Below are 19,375 nucleotides of genomic sequence, written 5' to 3' on the forward strand. Positions count from 1 at the left end.
ATGCGACCTAGCAGAACCATTATGTGTCTTGCTGAGAGTGAAGTAAGGGATGATACTTTTTGACAAAGTTGAATGAGAGCAACCTGACTTTGTTGAGGAAGGAATGCTCTGAGTTGCAGTGTCCAGTACAGCTCCAATGAACTGTAGAGTCTGAGAGGGCTATAGTTGGGATTTTGGAAAGTTTATTTCAAACCCCAAACTTTGGAGGAACCAAATAGTTTTTTGGGTCGCTACAATAATCCCCTAAGATGTTGAATCTTTCATGACCAATCGTCCAAGTACGGGAAAATCTGAAGACCATGGTTGCGCAGAGCTGCTGCTGCTACTACTACTAGGCACTTGGTGAAAACTCTGGGAGATGATGCCAAGCTGAAGGGTAGCACTCTGTACTGAAAATGATGATTTCCCACCCAAAATCTGAGAAACTTGCGAGAGGCTGGATGAATGGGGATGAGAATGTAAGCCTCTTTGAGATCCAGAGAGCATAACCAATCATTGTGATCCAGAAGCGGATACAAGGATGCTAGAGACAGCATTCAAAATTTTTCTCTGAAAAGAAATTTGTTGAGAGCTCTGAGATCCAAAATAGGTTGGAGATCTCCCGTCTTCTTTGGGACAAGGAAGTAATGGGAATAAAATCCCTTGCTCTGCTGTTCCAGGGGAACTTCCTCGATGGCATGGAGATGAAGCAGAGTTTGAGCTTCCTGAAGAAAAAGGGTGGTCTGTGACGGATTGGAAGGATATTCTCTTGGGGGAAGATCTGGTGGAACCCGGATGAAGTGAATGATAGTGAAGACCCAGAGGTCGGATGTAATGAGCTCCCATCGTTGGTAAAAATGATGGAGACAACCCCCAATGGAGAGAGGAGAGGACAGAGGCAGAACGACTGAGGTTATGCTCTGTGTTAGATGGTCAAAAAGACTGAGAGGCCTTGGGTGCAGCAGAAGTCTGAGGTTTTTGCTGTCGTTGCTGCTGTTGTTTCTTAGGAGGCGGCCTTGAATAAGGTGCTGACTTTTGAGGATAATGCCTCTGGTAAGATGGAGTAGGCCTATAACCCTTAGCAGTGGAAGGCTTGGGTTTTGGCCTAACTATGGAGGCAAATGATTTCTCATGCTCAGATAAGCATTTTGTAGCTGCTTCAATAGAGTCTTCGAACAACTCATTGCCCTGGCATGGGATGTTGGTCAGTCGATCTTGTATATTCGGATCCATATCTGCAATCCCTCATACTGAGTCAGCTTGACTACTGCAACATCGCCTATCTAGAAATCTCACAAAAGAATATGAGACTACACCAAATAATGCAAAATGCTGCGGTCAGACTTATCTTCGGGCTGAAGAAATTCGACCATGTGACACCCTACTATCGGCAGCTGCACTGGCTACCAACGGAAGCCCGAGTAAGGTTTAAATATGCCTTCCTCTGCTTCAAAGTACTATACGGCCTGACCCCCAAGAACATAATGAACCTTTTCGCATTTTCTAATAACAAACTCAAGAGAAACACACACCCAAAACTCATTTCCCCTCCAGTTAGAGGCTGCAAAATGAAAAAACACCACGAACACCTTCTCTCTCACCAAGCAGTCCTATGGGGCAAAGACCTAGACCAACTGCTTTCGCCCACTACATACAGGGAATTCAGGAAACACCTAAAAACATACCTGTTCCAGAAATACCTAAACAATTGACCCGCTCTCCCTCTCCCTCCCCCCTCCCTATTCCACCTGAACTTACAGCACTGTTATAAATATAATCTGTTATCTTCATCTTATCGTAACTTTACGTCGCTATTTATCCCCAACAGGTCCTGTCGGACATTACCTACTAAAATGTACATATTACATTTTCGCTCAGCAAATTGTATTTCTATACTATTGCCTCCTGAGGTCTCTGATCTCTGTATTTCCTCTGAATATCTACTTATTGTATTTCGCTGAATGTCCAACACTCTTGATTGTAAACCACCTAGAAGTCGCAAGATTGTGGGGGTATAGAAGAATAAAGTTATTATTATTATTATTACAAAGGATGTTCAGTTATTTTCTAAAACAAGTGCAACTTCATGCACAAAACCAGCTTACAATAGCTAAAGGAAGAATGTGGTGGTGTTCCTGACCATGCACACCTACCTGACTCTTTCAAGATACTAACTTCCTATAGCTAAACACTACGGTAGCTACACCAAGAACCAGAGTAAGGGACCAGTCCAGTTCTACACAAAGTGGCATGAAAAGCTATTGCTACGTATTATACAAAAACAATAATGCTGACACAGAATTTATTTTATTTCTTCAGTTTATGTCTCCTAGCATCACTCTACAAAAGTGTTTTTCTAAGAGCCAAGAAAAATATAAAAGGGAGGGAGAAGGAGGAGCAAAAACATGCATATGATGAAGCAGTAGTATATTATCACTTTTCTGTATTTTAATTAAGAAGCAGGTGTTCAAGCAAGGATTAACGCAGGCTGTTTTCAGGGTTTTGGCCCTAGTCACCTCTTTTGAAGGGCTATTCCGGCATTCACCATAAGAACATAAGAATAGCCTTACTGGGTCAGATCAATGGTTCTCACACTGGCCAATCCAGGTCAAAAGTACCTAGCCAAAACCCAAAGAGTAGCACCACTTTACATCACTGAATAGAAAGAGTACATTACAAGTCTAAATATTTGGATGTCAGAAATCCGGCCCTTTTAAAATTATGATTTTCGGGCAGCCTGAGAATCCTAAAAAAGTTACGGCTCTTCAGCTTGGAAAAGAGACGGCTGAAGGGAGATATGATTGAAGTCTACAAAATCCTGAGTGGAGTAGAATGTGTACAAGTGGATCGATTTTTTACTCCTTCAAAAATTACAAAGACTAGGGGACACTCGAAGTTACAGGGAAATACTTTTAAAACCAACAGGAGGAAATATTTTTTCACTCGGAGAATAGTTAAGTTCTGGAACACATTGCCAGAGGTGGTGGTAAGAGCGGATAGCGTAGCTGGTTTTAAGAAAGGTTTGGAAAATTTCCTGGAGGAAAAGTCCATAGTCTGTTATTAAGAAAGATAAGGGGGAAGCCACTGCTTGTCCTGGATCAGTACCATGGAATGTTGCTACTCTTTGGGTTTTGCCAGGTACTAGTGACCTGGATTGGCCACCGTGAGGACGGGCTACTGGGCTAGATGGACCATTGGTCTGACCCAGTAAGGCTATTCTTCTTATGTTCTCCCTCCGGCCCACATGGTCTGGCATCTCTCCCTCTTCTCCCAGTCCTGCCCTCAGTTCTCTTTCAGTCCCCAGCCCAACTCCTGGTGTATCTTTTCAGTAAACAAGTCTTCCATGCTGCAGCACCAGCGGCAGAGTTACTCACAGGTTGCCTCTGGCCTGCACCGTGCCTTTCCCTAGGACGAGTCAAAGGTAAAGGCCTGGTGCAGGCCAGAAGCAGTCTATAAATAAATCTGCTGCTGGCACTACAGCACGCTGAAGACTTGTTTACTGAAAAAGGTAAACCGAGGGTTGGGCAGGGGAATGAAAGAAAGCCATAGGCAGGGCCTTGAAGACCCGGGGCCCCTTCCTTTGGACTCAGACCCCCAGGCCTCTTTTAGGCTTTGGCATTTTTAAAAGATGCAGAAACATATGGATAGGGAGAAGGGGGGCACTATATATTTTGATATTAAATAGAATGTCTCTGCTCGGAAGAGCTTAAAATCTAACTTGGACAGACAGACATGACATATAGGGTTGGGGATGTAGAACCCATGGTGAGAGGAGTTAGGAGCTGAAAGCAGTCTTGAAGAAGTGGGCTATTAACTTGAACACTGCCAGAAACGGAGCCTGCCATAGTGGTTCGGGTAGTTTGTTCTAGGCATATGGTACAGCAAGACAGAAGTCTGGAGTTGGCAGTGGAGAAGGGCACAGATAGGAAGGACCTACTGGCTAAGCAGAGCTCACGGGAGGGGGGGGGCACATGGGGGTGATAAGTGATGAGGGGCTGTCAAGTGAATGCAATTGTAGGTCAATAAGAGGAGTCTGAATGCAAATAAGAGGAGAAAATGCAATTGTAGGTCAGTAAGAAGAGTTTGTATTTGGAACGGATGGGGAGCCAATGAAGTGTCTTTAGGAGAGGGGTAATGTGAGAATAATGGCTCTTGCAGAATATGAGTTGTGCAGTTGAATTTTGAATGAAACAGCACCAAATGCTAAATACATTAAATCAACCTCTACTCAGGAAAAAGCTTCAACAAATAATGAGAAACCGAGCTTCAGCACCACTAAAGCGGAAACACAGGAAAATATATTATTTATGAATTACCAAATTTAGATTTCCATCACTCCCACTAAGAAAACTTATGACACTGACTCTTGCTTTAGGGCTTTTTTTGACATTTGACATAACCAATGTGAAGCTGCAGTAGAACTGCCAAATGCAACTTGTCTTAAACTACTGTCCACTCTAATTTATTCCGCTATCACTTGCTTTACTCATTTATAGGTCTTTTTACTAAGCTGCAACAAGAATTGGCCCTTATGCCAGTCTTTCCTATGCACTAAAGCCATTTTTAATGTAGCTGCAACAAAATGTATTTTCTTCTATTACTTTCATTTTTACCTATGCACTAATATTATTATTGCAGGATGAAATAACAAAAAAGAGATGGGACAGAATTTGAGCATCTATGTTTAATTATTTTGGCAGAATCAGATGAGTTAGAAAGACTTATTAGAAAGAGAAGCAAATGTTTCATCATAGCTACAAAGATGTATAATACTTATTGTCATGTACCGTATTTTCATGCATATAACGCGCGCGTTATACACGATTTTACAAACCGTGTATAACCATGCGAGTTATATGCATGAGCGCGTTATCCCCTTTTTTTTTTTACATAGTTCCCCCCCGACGTCCGATTCACCCCCCCCCCTCGCAGGACCGCTCGCACCCGCACCCCGAAGGACCGCTCGCACTGGAACACGAACCCGCACCCGCACCCCGAAGGACCGCTCACACCCCCACAGCCTCCCCCCCATCATGTAGAAGTTTCCTACCGTCGTCCTGCTGCTTCCTCTGCCGGCGGTGCTGCCCCTTCTCTTAGCCCTGCGTCTACGCTGCTTCCTCTTCCGGTGGTCCCGCCCTTTCTCTGACGTCAGAGAAAGGGCGGGACCGCCGGAAGAGGAAGCAGCGTAGACGCAGGGCTAAGAGAAGGGGCAGGACCGCCGGCAGAGGAAGCAGCAGGACGATGGTAGGAAACTTCTACATGGGGGGGTGGGGAGGCTGTGGGGTTGCGAGCGGTCCTTCGGGGTGGGGATGCGGGTGCGTGTTCGAGCGTGAGCGGTCCTTCGGGGTGCGGGTGCGAGCGGTCCTGCGGGGGGGGGGGGTGAATTGGACGTCGGGGGGGGCATCAGGCTTTCAGGGTGGGGACAGGACTTCAAGGGGGAGAGGAGAGTCGGGGCGGGCTAAAGGAGAGTGGGCTGGCCAGAGGAGAGTCGGGGGCGGGCTAAAGGAGAGTCAGGCTGGCCAGAGGAGAGTCGGGGCGGGCGAAAGGAGAGTCGGGCAGCGACGGGAGAGTCGGGGCGGCATGCGCAGTATACAGGTGTGCGCGGTATATAAAAATTTATTTACATAAATTACAGTTCCCCGCGCGCTATATCCGTATGCGCATTTTACACGGGTGCGCGGTATATGAGTGAAAATACGGTAGTTGATTGCTAGGTAGTGGTTTAAGCGTGACATGGTAACCATTACAGTGGTAATGGGGACCTTGTAGGGGCATTGCCCAGTATTATTGTGATATCGGTGGCCCATTCCATGATTTTGCCGTGGAAACGGGAACCAGTACTGCAGTCATACTGCACTAATGGGGAACAGGCCTGCCTTCCCAGATCTACATACCTTAAAACTCCGGGTGGTTTGGTGGCCTCTTCGTGGGCAGGAAAGATCCTTAGTCTTTCCTGCCTGCTGCCACCACTAGATTTGCTGGTAATATAGCTTCAATATGGCTGCTGAGACTTAGGTGATCGATGATGCGGTCCTTTATCAGCGACTCTACCATCTTTCCCGGAACCGAGGTCAGACTCACCGGTCTGTAGTTTCCCGGATCTCCCCTCAAACCTTTCTTGAAGATTGGCGTAACATTCGCCAGCTTCCAGTCTTCCAGAATCTTTCCCGATTTGATTGACAGATTGAAGCAGTTCAGCTATGGTCCCTTTCAGTTCCTTGATGACCCTCGGATGGATGCTGGTCTTAAGCCTATCAATCTGCCTAGACTGACCGTCAATCCTGTCAGCTTTTCGTCTTCATTTCCAGTATATAGCCTGATGGGTTCCAGTATGCTGTGTACATCTTCTTCGGTAAATACAGATGCAAAAAAATGTGTTCAGTTTTTCAGCAATTGCTTTATTCTCCTTTAGCGCTCCCTTTATTCCATGGTCATCCAACGGTCCCACCACTTCCTTCATGGGTCGTTTTACTTTAATATATCGAAAGAACGGCTTGAAGTTCTTCACCTCCTTGGCTATTTTTTCGTTGTAATCTCTTTTGGCCCCTTTTAGACTTTTGGACTGATATTTCTCCCCTGCATCCAGATTGAAGCGGATCATATTGTGATCGCTGTTTCCCAGCATCCCTTCTTGTGCCGGTCCTCGTAGACCATTGAGAAATAAGTATTTTATTATGTATGTAACGTTGGTACCCACTTAGAATTGTTGGATTTGCAGGCTATAAATATTTTAAATAAATAAATAAATAAATAAAGTTATTTACATGTGATATTCTGAGGGCTGTGCTTGATTAATTTTTTTTTTAATTTGCTGGCTTTGTCTGTTTGTGCTTTTTGGTTTGTCTTCACACTGAGAAAAGCACTAAGCCCCTTTTAGTGCCTTGTGGCACCTGCGTTGATGGTATTTGTGCTTGTTCCAGTTTTTGGTCCATTTTTTACCTTTTCAATTCCTTAAATGAAGTTTTCTTGTCTCTTATCGCTTCCCTCACCTCTACAGTGAGCCACGCCGGTTCTTTGTTCTTTTTCCTCTTTGATCCCTTGTTGATACACGGTATATACAGATTTTGTGCCTTAGTAACTCTGTCCTTAAAAAGGGACCAAGCTTGCTCTAGCGTTTTTACAGTGCTTATCCTCTTCTTAATCTTCTTCCCTACCATGAGTCTAATCCCTTCATAATTCCCTTTTCGGAAGTTCGGTGCCGTGGCTATCGTTTTGGAGTGATATTTCTCCCCTGCATCCAGATTAAAGTGGATCATATTGTGATCGCTGTTTCCCAGCATCCCTTCTACTTCTACATCTTGTGCCCATCCTCGTAGACCATTTAGAAGTAATTGTCTGAACTAAAATATCACTGGTATTGAATTAATGTTTATGCAGAAACCAGTATGCCTCACAAGTTATATTTTTATTTATGTTCTTTCAATATAAATAAATTTTTTTTAAAAAAACCCACTATAGGCTTAAACTGTTTATTTGCAATGCTTTAGAACCATAAAATAGCATAAAATCATCTTTCTGCCATGAGCAGGGAGATGTGGGGACAAAAATTAAGATTGTGGGGACGGTAAAGAAATGAGGATTAAAAAGGCACTTCACTTTAGGGACGCCGAGGGGATGGGGATGAATCATTTTCTAATAGAGATCACTCTTTGCTTCTATTATTATTACTTTTGTATTAATTTTTTCTCTTTTTTCCCATTAATGTGGATTTTCTTGATAAATGCCTTTGATGTATTTGTTCTATTGAAAATTATAATAAAAATTTAAAAAAAGAATTTTAGCAGCTAGATATACTGAGGCTGGATTCCCCAGATAAACCTTAGCCCAGTGGTTCCCAAACCAGTTCCACCCCAGCCAGTCAGGTTTTCAGGATATCTAAAACTAGAGAGAGATTTGCAAGCAATGGAAGAAGTGCATGCAAATCTCTCTTATGAATATTCATTGTGGATGTCCAGAAAATCTGATTGGCTGAAGTGCCTCCACGACCAGGTTTGGGAACCACTGGGCTAAATTTATCTGGGGATTATTATATCTAGCTGCTCAAATTTTTTCCAACTAGGTTTAGGTGAACATTCAGTTGACAACCTGGCTTGTTAGGTTTGATTGAATAGTCACCTAAGAATCAGCGAATAAAATTAGTTGTTTATCTTAACCATTCAGTGGGACTTTCAATATCTATATTTTAAAGCCTGTGAACCATTTGTTTTTATATATCTATATATATAGATATTGATATAGATATAGATATACCAAATCAAGCAAATAAAATTATGTAACGGGAAAATAAGTCACCACACAGCAATTCTGCCAAGTTCACAAATTCTTAATCTAAATCCTGAACTCTAAACTGGCCCTTGAAGCTGTAAAGTAGAGAGCAACTCCAAGCATCCAGGAAGTTACTTTATTTAAAGACACAGAGTTGAAAATCTTTTATGCTTCACATGACAAACCCGATTCCTTGTTCATTCACTAGAGATCAAGAGATAAACTTATCCTCCAAATTTTTTTCACTTTCTAATTTTATCTTCTCTACAGTGTAAAAATAAAATGTGAAGTCGATGAACTTACGTTATACTCCTCACGAAACAGTTTACCATCATCAGCTGATCTTATCCTGACCTCTTCCTCCAAGTTCTCCAAAGGAATAGGAAAGTATTTTTTTGGACCCATGGGAGACCTGCTCAGCAGCATTACCCTCTGCTGTTCTGTCAAATTAGGGAGGAGAAACATTAGACCAGAAATAACATGAGGATGTTTTTAAGATTCAAATATACAGCTATATAGGATGAACAAGGCTGTTACACGAAACAAGAAAATGTCAGTTTCTAACTGCAGCATCATTGACTAATAATACATCAAACTGGCATAACAAAGTCTACTTATCAGAGAGTAAACAATATGCTACTTGATATTCAAAACAATTTAGCCAATCACTGACCAGCTACAAGGGTAAATCAAAAAGTAAAGGCAAAATACATTTAATGGTTTTAATAGAAGTAACTGTGTTCTTTCTTAATTGCATATGCCACATTGATATTTTGAAATTTACTTTTTTGCAGAATATTCCAGATTGATTCCAAGCTGAGTAAACTAACCCCCTCTTCTATTAAACTGTGCTAGCAGTTTGAAGCACAGAGGGCCGCGCTAAATGGCCCGCATTGCTCCCGAAGCTCATAGGAACTCTATGAGCGTCAGGAGCAGCGCAGGCCATTCAGCATGGCTCTCTGCACTAAAAACTGCTAGTGCAGTTCAATAGAAGAGGGGGTTAGGGGCAATCCAGCAGATGCATTTTGCTATGTGTGTGGCCAATTTATAAAGACAAGAGGGAAAAAGTATTCCACAAAAGCATCTGTTAAGATGTGCAAAGCCTATAAGGCATATTTTGGCATGCCTGTTGGGGATCAACAAACCTTGGGCTCCTCACTTCACATGTGAACACTGTCCAAAAAAACCTCTGGAAGGTAAGAATTTTGTTTCTCATATATCATATATGAAACATGTTGTGAGAATTTTGTACACATTAGTCATAGGTGAAATAAATTTATTGTTTTCTTTACCATAATTTCATTTTGCTCTTCTACAGAATGGTATATAGGGGGAAAAGAAAGCCATGAAGTTTGCTATCCTAAGAATATGGCGGGAACCCACTGACCACTCAAGCATGATGGGCCCTTCCAAACATTGAACTGGCAAGCATACACCTGCAATCACATATCTGGACATTCCTTCATCCATCGTCCTAGTACCATTATGCCCTGAGCTCCCCATACCCACTCCTCCAGAGCTGTCTTCAGAAAAGAGAAACAAGTCGGAGAATGAGGGGCACGTTGTAGATCTAGTTTACAATATCAGTGGTGCAGCTGATGTGAGAAACCCATACCATCCAAAAAGACCTCAATGACTTGAACAGAGTTCATGGTCTCACCGAGCTTTTGACATCTAGGCTCAAGTAATGGAACTTGTTGGATGGAAGTGTGCTAGTCACAGATCACCAAGCTTTTTCTATCTTCTTCACCCATCAAGATGAGCTCTGCTTCTGCCACAATGTACCCAGTCTGAGGCAACTGGAATAAGAGTGACAGCTCATCCAGAAGCATCAAAGCCATGCTGCTCCATAATGGGAACAAGTATCCATCTCTTCCACTGGCTCACTCAGTGCACTTCAAAGAGGATTACAAAAGAATCAAGACCTTACTAGGCACCTTGAAGTATGATAAGTATGGCTGGGAGGTCATCAGAGACTTCAAAATGGTGGCATTCCTAATCGATCACCAAGGCGGTTTTTATCAAGTTTCCCTGCTATCTCAGCCTTTGGAACAGCAGGGACACAAAGGCACACTACCAAAGATGGGACTGGCCACAGCAGACCAAGTTCTCTATGGGGAGAAACAATAAATAGGAACCATTGGTGAACCTCCGGAAGGTGCTGATGCCACCACTGCACATCAAACTGGGCCTAATGAAACAATCTGTCAAAGCGTTAAGACAATTTGACAGAGCAGCCTTCAAGTACCTTTAAGAAATCTTCCCTAATCTGTCTGAGGCAAAGGTCAAAACTGGTGTCTTCATCAGACCACAGATAAAGAAGATCCTGGACTGCAAGAAATTTCCCAAGAAGCTAACTAGGAAGGAGAAAGCAGCTTGGAACAGCTTTGTCACAGTGGTTCGGGGCTTCCTGGGCAATCACAAAGCAAAAACTACATGGAGTTGGTTGAGAATCTGGTGAAGAATCACAGTACAATGGGCTATAAGATGTCTATCAAAGTCCATGCATACAATGGAAGCAGTGCATGCAAATAGATCTTATGTATATTCATTGGGGAAATCCTGAAAACCCGACTGGATTTCAGTCCTTGAGTACCGAGGTTGCCCAACCCTTTAACAAGCACAACTGACAACTATCTTTATTTATTCACAATACAAGTATAAAATGAATCTAGATGATAGGATCCAAAATGGCACCGTAGTGGAAGGACACACTGAATGGTCGCACTGTAGAGATATGCTGAAAGGCTGTATTGAAAGGTCGCATGAGCAGGGTTTAGCGTTTTGAAGAGTTTTGTATCACTGTGGGATGCTATTAATGGCATACAATCTTCTCTGCTAAAAGAAGTTAGACAAAATACTGTAGATTTGAAGAATATTTCTGAAACAGTCTTGGTTCAAGTGCAGGTTGCTAATCAAAATGGACAAGAAATGGATTCTTTAAAGGATAGGCTCCAGGCAGTGGAGACATGTGAATCTTCGGTGGTAAAAGATAGACATTATATTGCAAAACGCTTAGAATACCTTGAAATTCATTCAAGACGATTTAACTTACAATTTTTGAATTTTCCTATTTCTCCACTGGTGCCAATTGTGGATATGTTTAAGAAATTTCTGATGGAAGTTTTGAGGATGCTGTCAGAGGCACTTCCTCCTATTACACGTGCTCAATACCTCCAGGGTTGGAGGAGTCCTGCTAACTCAGAGGCAACAGCTGAGAAGGAAGACTTACTACCTTTTTGGAATCCTCTCTGGAAGTGGTTACCTTTAGGACTACCTTTGCTGGTCACTTTCACTTTTGAACTTGACTGTAACAATGTTTTGAAGCTTTCCTTTAGACATTTGGATTCTCAGTTTCTAGGGTCTAAAATAAGTGTATTTCCTAACTTGGTACGAGATGCACAGATAAGAAAACCCTTCTTGGCTCTTCGGGCTAGGGTGTGGAGGGGCATAATAAAAAAAACCTCTAAGTCCCCTTTTGGCCTAAGGTCTTAAACGTTGAAAGTAGAAGCAGGTAAAATGTCCACTATAAAAAAAAAATCGTCCAAAAGGAGGATTTTTTTGATAATGGCCTGCCTCTACGTTCAGCTGTTTAAACGCCCAGACCACCACTACGTCTAAACTTACACTATATAATCAACCTACAAAAAGCCTAAGTCCCAAATGCCCAAAACAAGGGCTTTTAGGCGAAGAAGGAGACAGTGCTTCGCCTATAAGCTGGATTCTGTAACCGGTGTCTGTCAAAAACAACACCAGTTACAGAATCCCCCCCCTACAACGATCCAGGCAGGAGGGAGCCCAAGCCCTCTTGCCCCACCGACTCCCCGACAGCATCGGGGCAAGAGGGAGCCCTAGCCCTAGCGAACCCCAACCCCCCCCCCACCCCGGCCAAGTCCGATGGGGCCAGGAGAGAGCCCAAGCCCTCCTGGCCCAGCGACACCCCCTAACCCCCAGGCTCCCAAAAATACAGAGAGGAGGGATCCCAGGCCCTCCTGCCCTCAACGCAACCCCCCCACGACTGCCACCCCAAACCCCAAATTGCCCCCACCCCCGCTGAATCACGACCCCCCCCCCCCGCCGACACCACGACACCCCCCCGTACCTTAAAAATTGTTGGTCAGACGGACGGGTGCCAAGACCGTCCTTCCGACAGGCCAGCCATCTCCGGAATGGCTGGCCTTAGGGCCTGATTGGCCCAGGCGACTCAAACACCGCCCACAGGTGGGGCTTGAGGCACCTGGGCCAACCAGAATCGGCCCAGTTGTCTTAGGCCCCTCCTGTGGGCAGGGCCTAAGACAACTGGGCAGATTCTGGTTGGCCCAGGTGCCTCAAGCCCCACCTGTGGGTGGGGTTTGAGCTGCCTGGGCCAATCAGGCCCTAAGGCCAGCCATTCCAGAGATGGCTGGCCTGTTGGACGGATAGGCTTGGCACCCGCCTGTCCGACCAACAATTTTTAAGGTACGGGGAATGGGGTGGGAGGGTCGTGGGGTCTGTGGGGGGGGTCAGAGGGGGGGGTCGATCGGAGGTTCAGTCGTGGGGGTGTTGCGTCGAGGGCAGGAGGGCCTGGGATCCCTCCTGCCTGTATTTTAGTGGGTAAGGGGGTGTCGCCGGGCCAGGAGGGCTTGGGCTCCCTCCTGGCCGGATCATGGGGGGGAGGGGCATTGGAGATCGCCGGGCCAGGAGGGCTTGGGCTCCCTCCTGGCCCCATCGGACTCGGCGGGGGGGTGGGGGGGTTGAGGATCATGGGGCAAGAGGGCTTGGGCTCCCTCTTGCCCCCGATGCTGTCGGGGAGTCGGTAGGGCAAGAGGGCTTGGGCTCCCTCTTGCCCCGATGCTCTCGGGGGTTCGGGGTGTTGCCAGGCAGGAGGGCTTGGGCCCCCTCCTGCCCGATCGTAATAGCCGGGGGAGGGCTGATCGCTGCAGGAGAGATGGCTCATCTCTCCTGCCAGCGATGGTGATCGCCAACCCCCCTCCGAACTGCGCCACTTCGGGGTGAGGATCGTTGGCAGGGGAGATGCCCTGCCGCGATGCTCACCCCGAAGTGCTGCGGTTCTGGGGGGGGGGGGTGATCACCATCGTGGCAGGAGAGATGAGCCATCTCTCCTGCAGCGAATGTTGCAGTAGGGGGTAGGTAGGTTGCTGGAGCTGCTGAGCTGCAGTGATCAGCTCAGCGGCCCCTTTTCTGCACTTATACCTGTTTTGACTGGGTCAACCTGCGTAAAGTTTTGGTTATACCTGCTGTACGCCTAGGTGTAGGTCGGCCCACCTCCCGCCCGACCTTTCCCCTCCTCTAAAAACGCCTCTTTTTGCTCTATGCGTTTAGAGGCAGGGGAAAGGCCTAAGCTGGTTTTAGATACGTCTAAAACCAGCTTTGATTATGGGTACTTGGACGATCAAGCTTTTTGATCATCCAAGTACCCATTTAGGCCACTTTTTAGATGTTGTTTTTTTTTTATTATGAGCCCCTTAGGCTTCATCTGCTAACTTTGTGTTAAAATGTCCTTGCAATTGTTATATTGTTTATGAAGGCAAACAAGTTCAATTCTTTGACCCTAAGCAGCTTGAGGAATTTTTAAGTGCTAGAGAAGAAATTAATGTCACAGTATAAATTCCATTCGTTCAAAGTAGATTGGCAGGGTCCCACAGCAACCTTTCAATGCTTTTGTGTTCATTTATTACTTATTGATACGTACTTTTTCCTAATTTTGGATCACAATTATCTAAATGTTGTGGGTAAAAGGTGTTAATTATTTCTAAATGTATTTTCAGCTTTATTATATTCTATTTCAAGAATTTCTGTTTGTCTCTAAAGTTTTGGTGATGTGAAAGTGAAAATTAATAAAGAATTTTAAAAAACTAGTCTAGACAATAACATATCATCACAGTCAACATCCATATGCGGAATAATCAGGTGGTTTCAACAAAAAGCAATTATAGACTTGTCCATAACACTGTAAAAACAGTAGTGACTTCAACTCTTTCTTAAATTAATTAAAATTTAAAGATCTTTGTAACTCAGTTGTAGTTCCACAATTGCAGAACTACAACGTTGAACATGCTTCTACAATGGTTTTCCAGTCTAATTTCACTTTTCCTATGCTCAAGCAACAGGCAGGCTGGTCTTTCTAGCTATTTAAATTATTACAAAGCTTTATACTAGACACGGGAAGAAATGGGTGCTGGGTGTGAATGAAGTGACAGAGGGCTAGATGCACTAAAGTCTCTGATCGTCTAACAATCATCGTTAAACCGGTTTAGTGACAATCAAATTTGCTGACTCGATGAACAAAACGGTTCACCACATGGTTTTCTATGTGGTTGTACATTCTCCAATTCTGGCATGTAAATGAGATCATTAATATTAAAACCAGCCATCCGATCAATGGCCTAACATTGCATGCCAGAATCGGATTGGTACTAAAGACCCGTAAATCTTACAGTTTAGTGGGGGTGGGGGAGAGGGTGCCAGTTCAGCAGGGTTGGTTTTGCGGCAGCAGGATGGAGTGGGCATCACTCCTGCCTCTATTTTGGCTCCTGGGGTTGTCAGGGGAGTCATCAGGATAGGTGGGGGACCATAATTGGGGGTGACATCTTGCTTTTTTTTTAATGGAGCAGATATTTTGTGTGTGTAACATACGCACATCTGTGCCATTAAAAAAAAGATAAAAAAGCTCCAACAGATGAGTGGCAGGAGGCTGCTTTGGGGCTTCCCCTGCCGCTCAGCTCTGCGCATGTGTGAGAACCAGTTTCTAAACGAGCGACTGGATGGGATTACAACTGCCCACCTCAAAACTCATTTGCATGGGCAGCCGTTTGAAAATCGATCGCTGTTTAGAAATCGGCCCCCAAAACTCACACGGTTTTAACAACCATGTTTTGTTCATATAGCCTAGAGATTTTATGTTCTTTCTGGAACATAAACAAAGATTGCCAAAACTGTCTTCGAAAAGAGAAGGCCTCTTATAGGTGGTCATGCTCTGTGGTTAACTGTTAGGATATAGCCTTAGCAACTTGGACAGGAATATGGAGTAAGACTCATCTACTATATTCCAAAATACAAAGTAAGCCTTGAGCAGAAAATATCTACCTTAATGTTCCAAATACCAGCTAATGGACTGTGTTGATTTATGGAGTTCAATAAAAAAAATACTGCATCTGCAGGAAATGTGATTTATTTGCAAAGAGAATCAAGTCAATGGAAAATACTGTGGTTACTGTGCTAGTCCACTTTAAGGGAAATAAAAAGAAATAAAACAAAACAAAAAAAAGAGATACCCTTTTTTATTTCACTAACAATACATTTTTTGACTAGCTTTCAAAGGAAATGCCTTCTTTTGACCTGAAGAAAATGTTGCCTTTAAAAGCATGTCAAAATATATATTGTTAGTCCAATAAAAAGGTATCATCTTATTGGGCGGGGGGTTTGGTTTATTTCTGTTTAATACTTTGGAATTAAGGAAGTGCATGATAATTCACCAGAGGATCAGAAGATGAGAACAATGGTGCATCTGGATTGCAATCAGCCCTGCCTTTGGTCCTGGTCTGGCTAAATTGGCTGGCAATGAAGCAGCCAGACGTCACGGGGGCCTTCCCTCTTGCCAAATCATTATGGGCTCTGCCGCTCTCGATCCTGCCCCTCAAAATCAGGAAGTAACTTCAGAGGGAGACAGGACCGAGAGCGGCAGAGCCTATAGCGATCAGCTCAGCATCTGTGTCATTTCAGGCGTCTGTTGCAGCCCTAGCGAGATGCCGGGTTTATTCCCGGGTTAAACCACACCCACGTCCAGTCTTGGGCGCGCTTAAGTGTCCCAACCCATCTCCCTCAACTACAACAAATGCCTAGAGAGTAGGCGTCTTGCCATTGGGTTACACAGCGTTAGGATGCCCACTGTTGCCTACAATTGGGACGCCCATTTATAAAATCTGCCCTAAGAGTTTTTCCCCTTTCTGTCCCAGTAGGCTCACAATCTAACTAAGGTACCTGGGGGCAATGGAGGGTTAAGTGACTTGCCCAGGGTTACAAGGAGATCAAATCCACAAACTCAGCAGCTCTAACCACTAAGCCACTCCTCTCTCCACCCATCTTATTCTCTTTCCATCCTTTCCCTGGCACATATTTTTCCAGCTCCATCCCATTCCCCTTCTTTCCCTAACCCCTTCTCCTATGGGACAAGCCATTTTGCATATTTTCCGTTACTCCCAAGCCTAAACTCTTAACAGCAGTGGAGGAGGAAAGAAGCTGCACATCAGGCCACGTACTCTTCTAGCACTCAAGGCCGACGGAAGTAATTGAGCCCATACAGTTTAAATGCTTCAGTCAGCTTTGAGTGCTGGAGGAGAAGAAGGACAAGGCCATTTTCCTCCTCCTCTGCTATTATCACTCTGGGGAGGGAAAATATTTGAAGTAGTTTGTCCCATGACAGGGGTCCTGCGGGAGAAGGGGGAGTATTATGGAGAAGTAGGGAAAGAGGGGCAGGGATGTGTGGGTGTGGTGGGGGATAGGGTCATACAAAGCGCAGCAGCACTGAACGACCTAAGGCAGGGGTGTCCAACCTGTGGCCCCGTGAAGTATTTTGTGCGGCCCCAGTCAAGGGCAATGCAGTGTTTTCCTCTGCTGCCCCCGGGTGTTTACCGTCTTGCCGGCTCCCTCCTCTTGTCTTGCTGCAGCGTTTGGGCGGCCCCAGAAACATTTTTTTCGGCCAATGCGGCCCAGGGAAGCCAAAAGGTTGGACACCTCAGACCTAAGGAGTAAGGTTCCCAAATAAGCTCTGTGAAGCAGACTAGTGAAAGTGTTCTAAAGCACAACGGTTATCTAAAGAAGTAAGCACAGCCCCCTTTAAAAACAGTCAGCAATGTTAACACAACTTCAGTGACACTGGCCTTGGTAACAAATATCACACACTTGACATCTTTTCCACAATCTGATCTGCAGTGGATTTATGGAAATTCTTACAAAACATATTGGATCACTCCCACTCCTCCCTCAGCTGAAACTTCCACACAGATTGTGGAAACCCTGATCAATGAAGATTCAGGTCAAAAATAGCATTTTCCTTTAAACATAGGGGAATGGGCCAGTAGCTTCTTTTGCTTTATTTCACTGAAATTGTTTTCAAATGACTTTTTAGTCTGACAAAAGGCGCTCGCCTGTTACATGCACAGCTATTCTCACCAATCTTCAGATAGTGTAAATAATTCAAGGGTAGAGTCACACTAATGGATATAAATAAAAATAAGAAATGGACTTTGACTAATTTAAAGACACTTTTCAACTAGCTTACAAAGACCAAAACCTCCTTCCTCAGGTCAAGAGAGAATAAATGATAAGAATAAGACCCTCATTTTCACAAGCCCTATTCACATTTGATATTTATTTATTTATTCATTCATTCAATTTTCTATACTCATCTCCCAGGAGAGCTCAGAACAATTTACATGAATTTATTCAGGTACTCAAGCATTTTTCCCTATCTATCCTGGTGGGCTCACAATCTATCTATTGGGGGGGGGAATTAAGTGACTAGCCCAGGGTCACAGGGAGGAGCATAAGTTTGAACTCACAACCTCAGGGTGCTCAGGCTCTAGCTTTAACCATTGCAACAAACTCTGTGCATAAACTGGCCCTTAAATTGTTCATCTACTATAATAAAACCCTAAGCACGCATGCGCACTCCTACTTGCGTGTTCCGTTTTCCGTGATCAGTAGGTCTCCAGCAGGCAGGGTTCTGCGCGCTTAGGGTTCTGTTTTCCGTGCTGTTATTCGGTCTGGCCTGCTCTCTGCTCGCCTTGCCGTAGTGCATTTTTAAGTTGAAAGACGCAGCGGCGGCTCCTCTCACGATCCCCACCTGCATCGGAAGTCTGATGCAGGCGGGGATAGCTTTGGAAGTCTGATGCAGGCGGGGATAGTGAGAGGAGCTGCCGCCGCTTCTTTTAACTTAAAAATACACTACGGCAAGGCACGCAGGGAGCAGGCCAGACCGAAGCTTCAAAAATCCCAAGGCTTTACAAAGGTGAGCAAATCCACTGCCCGACAGAGGGCTCCGTTTTGAAGCTGTGGCTCTCAATGAACTGCCGGAGTTATTTTTCAGTTTACAGGTGCCGCCGTGGCTCCTCTCACAAGCTGCACCTGCGTCGCAGAAGACTTCTGATGCAGGCGGGGATCATTAGAGGAGCCGCAGTGGCACCTTTAAACTTAAAAATAACTCCGGCAAGGGAGCCGGCCAGACCGCGGGAAGAGAAGGGGGAATGGAGAAATCCTGCTGCACAGGGAAATGGAGGGGGAGGGCATGCTGCTTCGGCTTCTGCACAGGGAAGTGGGGAGAGAGACAGAAAGAAAGGAAGAAAGACACAGGGGCAGGGAGAGAGACAGAAAGACAGACAGACAAAGGGGGCCAGGGAGAGAGACAGACAGAAAGAAAGACAGCGGGAGGGAGAGAGACAGAAAGAAAAAGACAGGGGTAGGGAGAGACAGAAAGAAAGACAGACAAACATATATTTTAGCACCCGTTAATGTAACGGGCTTAAAGACTAGTCTTGCATAAAAGTTTAAATCCCCATTTTACAAAGCTGCCACTGGCAAAGTATGTGTGTGTGTGGGGGGGGGGGAGGGGGGGTCCTGGCATGGTTTGGATGAGACAAGAGTGTGGCAAATTCATAGGCCTTTATTCTCCATTTTAGAAGGTGACTAAAATTCTGTGTCCTAAAAGATCTTTTAATATCTGATAAACAGCACCCCACTGGAGTGCCTCCTTAATTTCCCAAGGGGTTTTGTCCCACCCCCAAATGTCAAACTGGCAAGGGAAACTGGTCATTGTGACAGCATTGGGATAATAAACTGTTATGTTTCTAAGGTCACAAGGTAACCGTTATGTGTCAGCACTGGTTACGTCGCCGTTGTACAACATAAATGCTTATGTGCTACCTTTTAAATATGTCTATATTACATTTCTTTTTCTAAAATGGATGTTTATGCTGCATGTGCCTGGCACATAAACATCAATTTCTCCAGTATTTCAGAACAGGATCTATGTCACCAGATTCTGTCCTAAAATACTGATGAAACTTGAATGGGGAAAGGGAGGGACAACTGAGGAAGATATGGTCAGAAGATGACAAAGCAGTAGAATTTTATG

General features: G+C 44.7%; 1 protein-coding gene across 11 annotated transcripts in view; it reads right to left on the reverse strand.

Annotated features, from left to right (window-relative positions):
• Positions 1 to 19,375, reverse strand: part of PTPRE (protein tyrosine phosphatase receptor type E) — a 318,077-nt gene that overhangs the window by 104,067 nt on the left and 194,635 nt on the right. For all 11 annotated transcript variants that reach the window (XM_033941674.1, XM_033941670.1, XM_033941667.1 and 8 more), the window contains one exon: positions 8,548 to 8,684. In XM_033941674.1, coding sequence (XP_033797565.1) covers positions 8,548 to 8,684 — 137 coding nt within the window. The remainder of the gene's footprint in view (positions 1 to 8,547; positions 8,685 to 19,375) is intronic.

Source organism: Geotrypetes seraphini, chromosome 4 (genome assembly GCF_902459505.1).
Source record: "Geotrypetes seraphini chromosome 4, aGeoSer1.1, whole genome shotgun sequence".
NCBI lineage: Eukaryota > Metazoa > Chordata > Amphibia > Gymnophiona > Dermophiidae > Geotrypetes > Geotrypetes seraphini.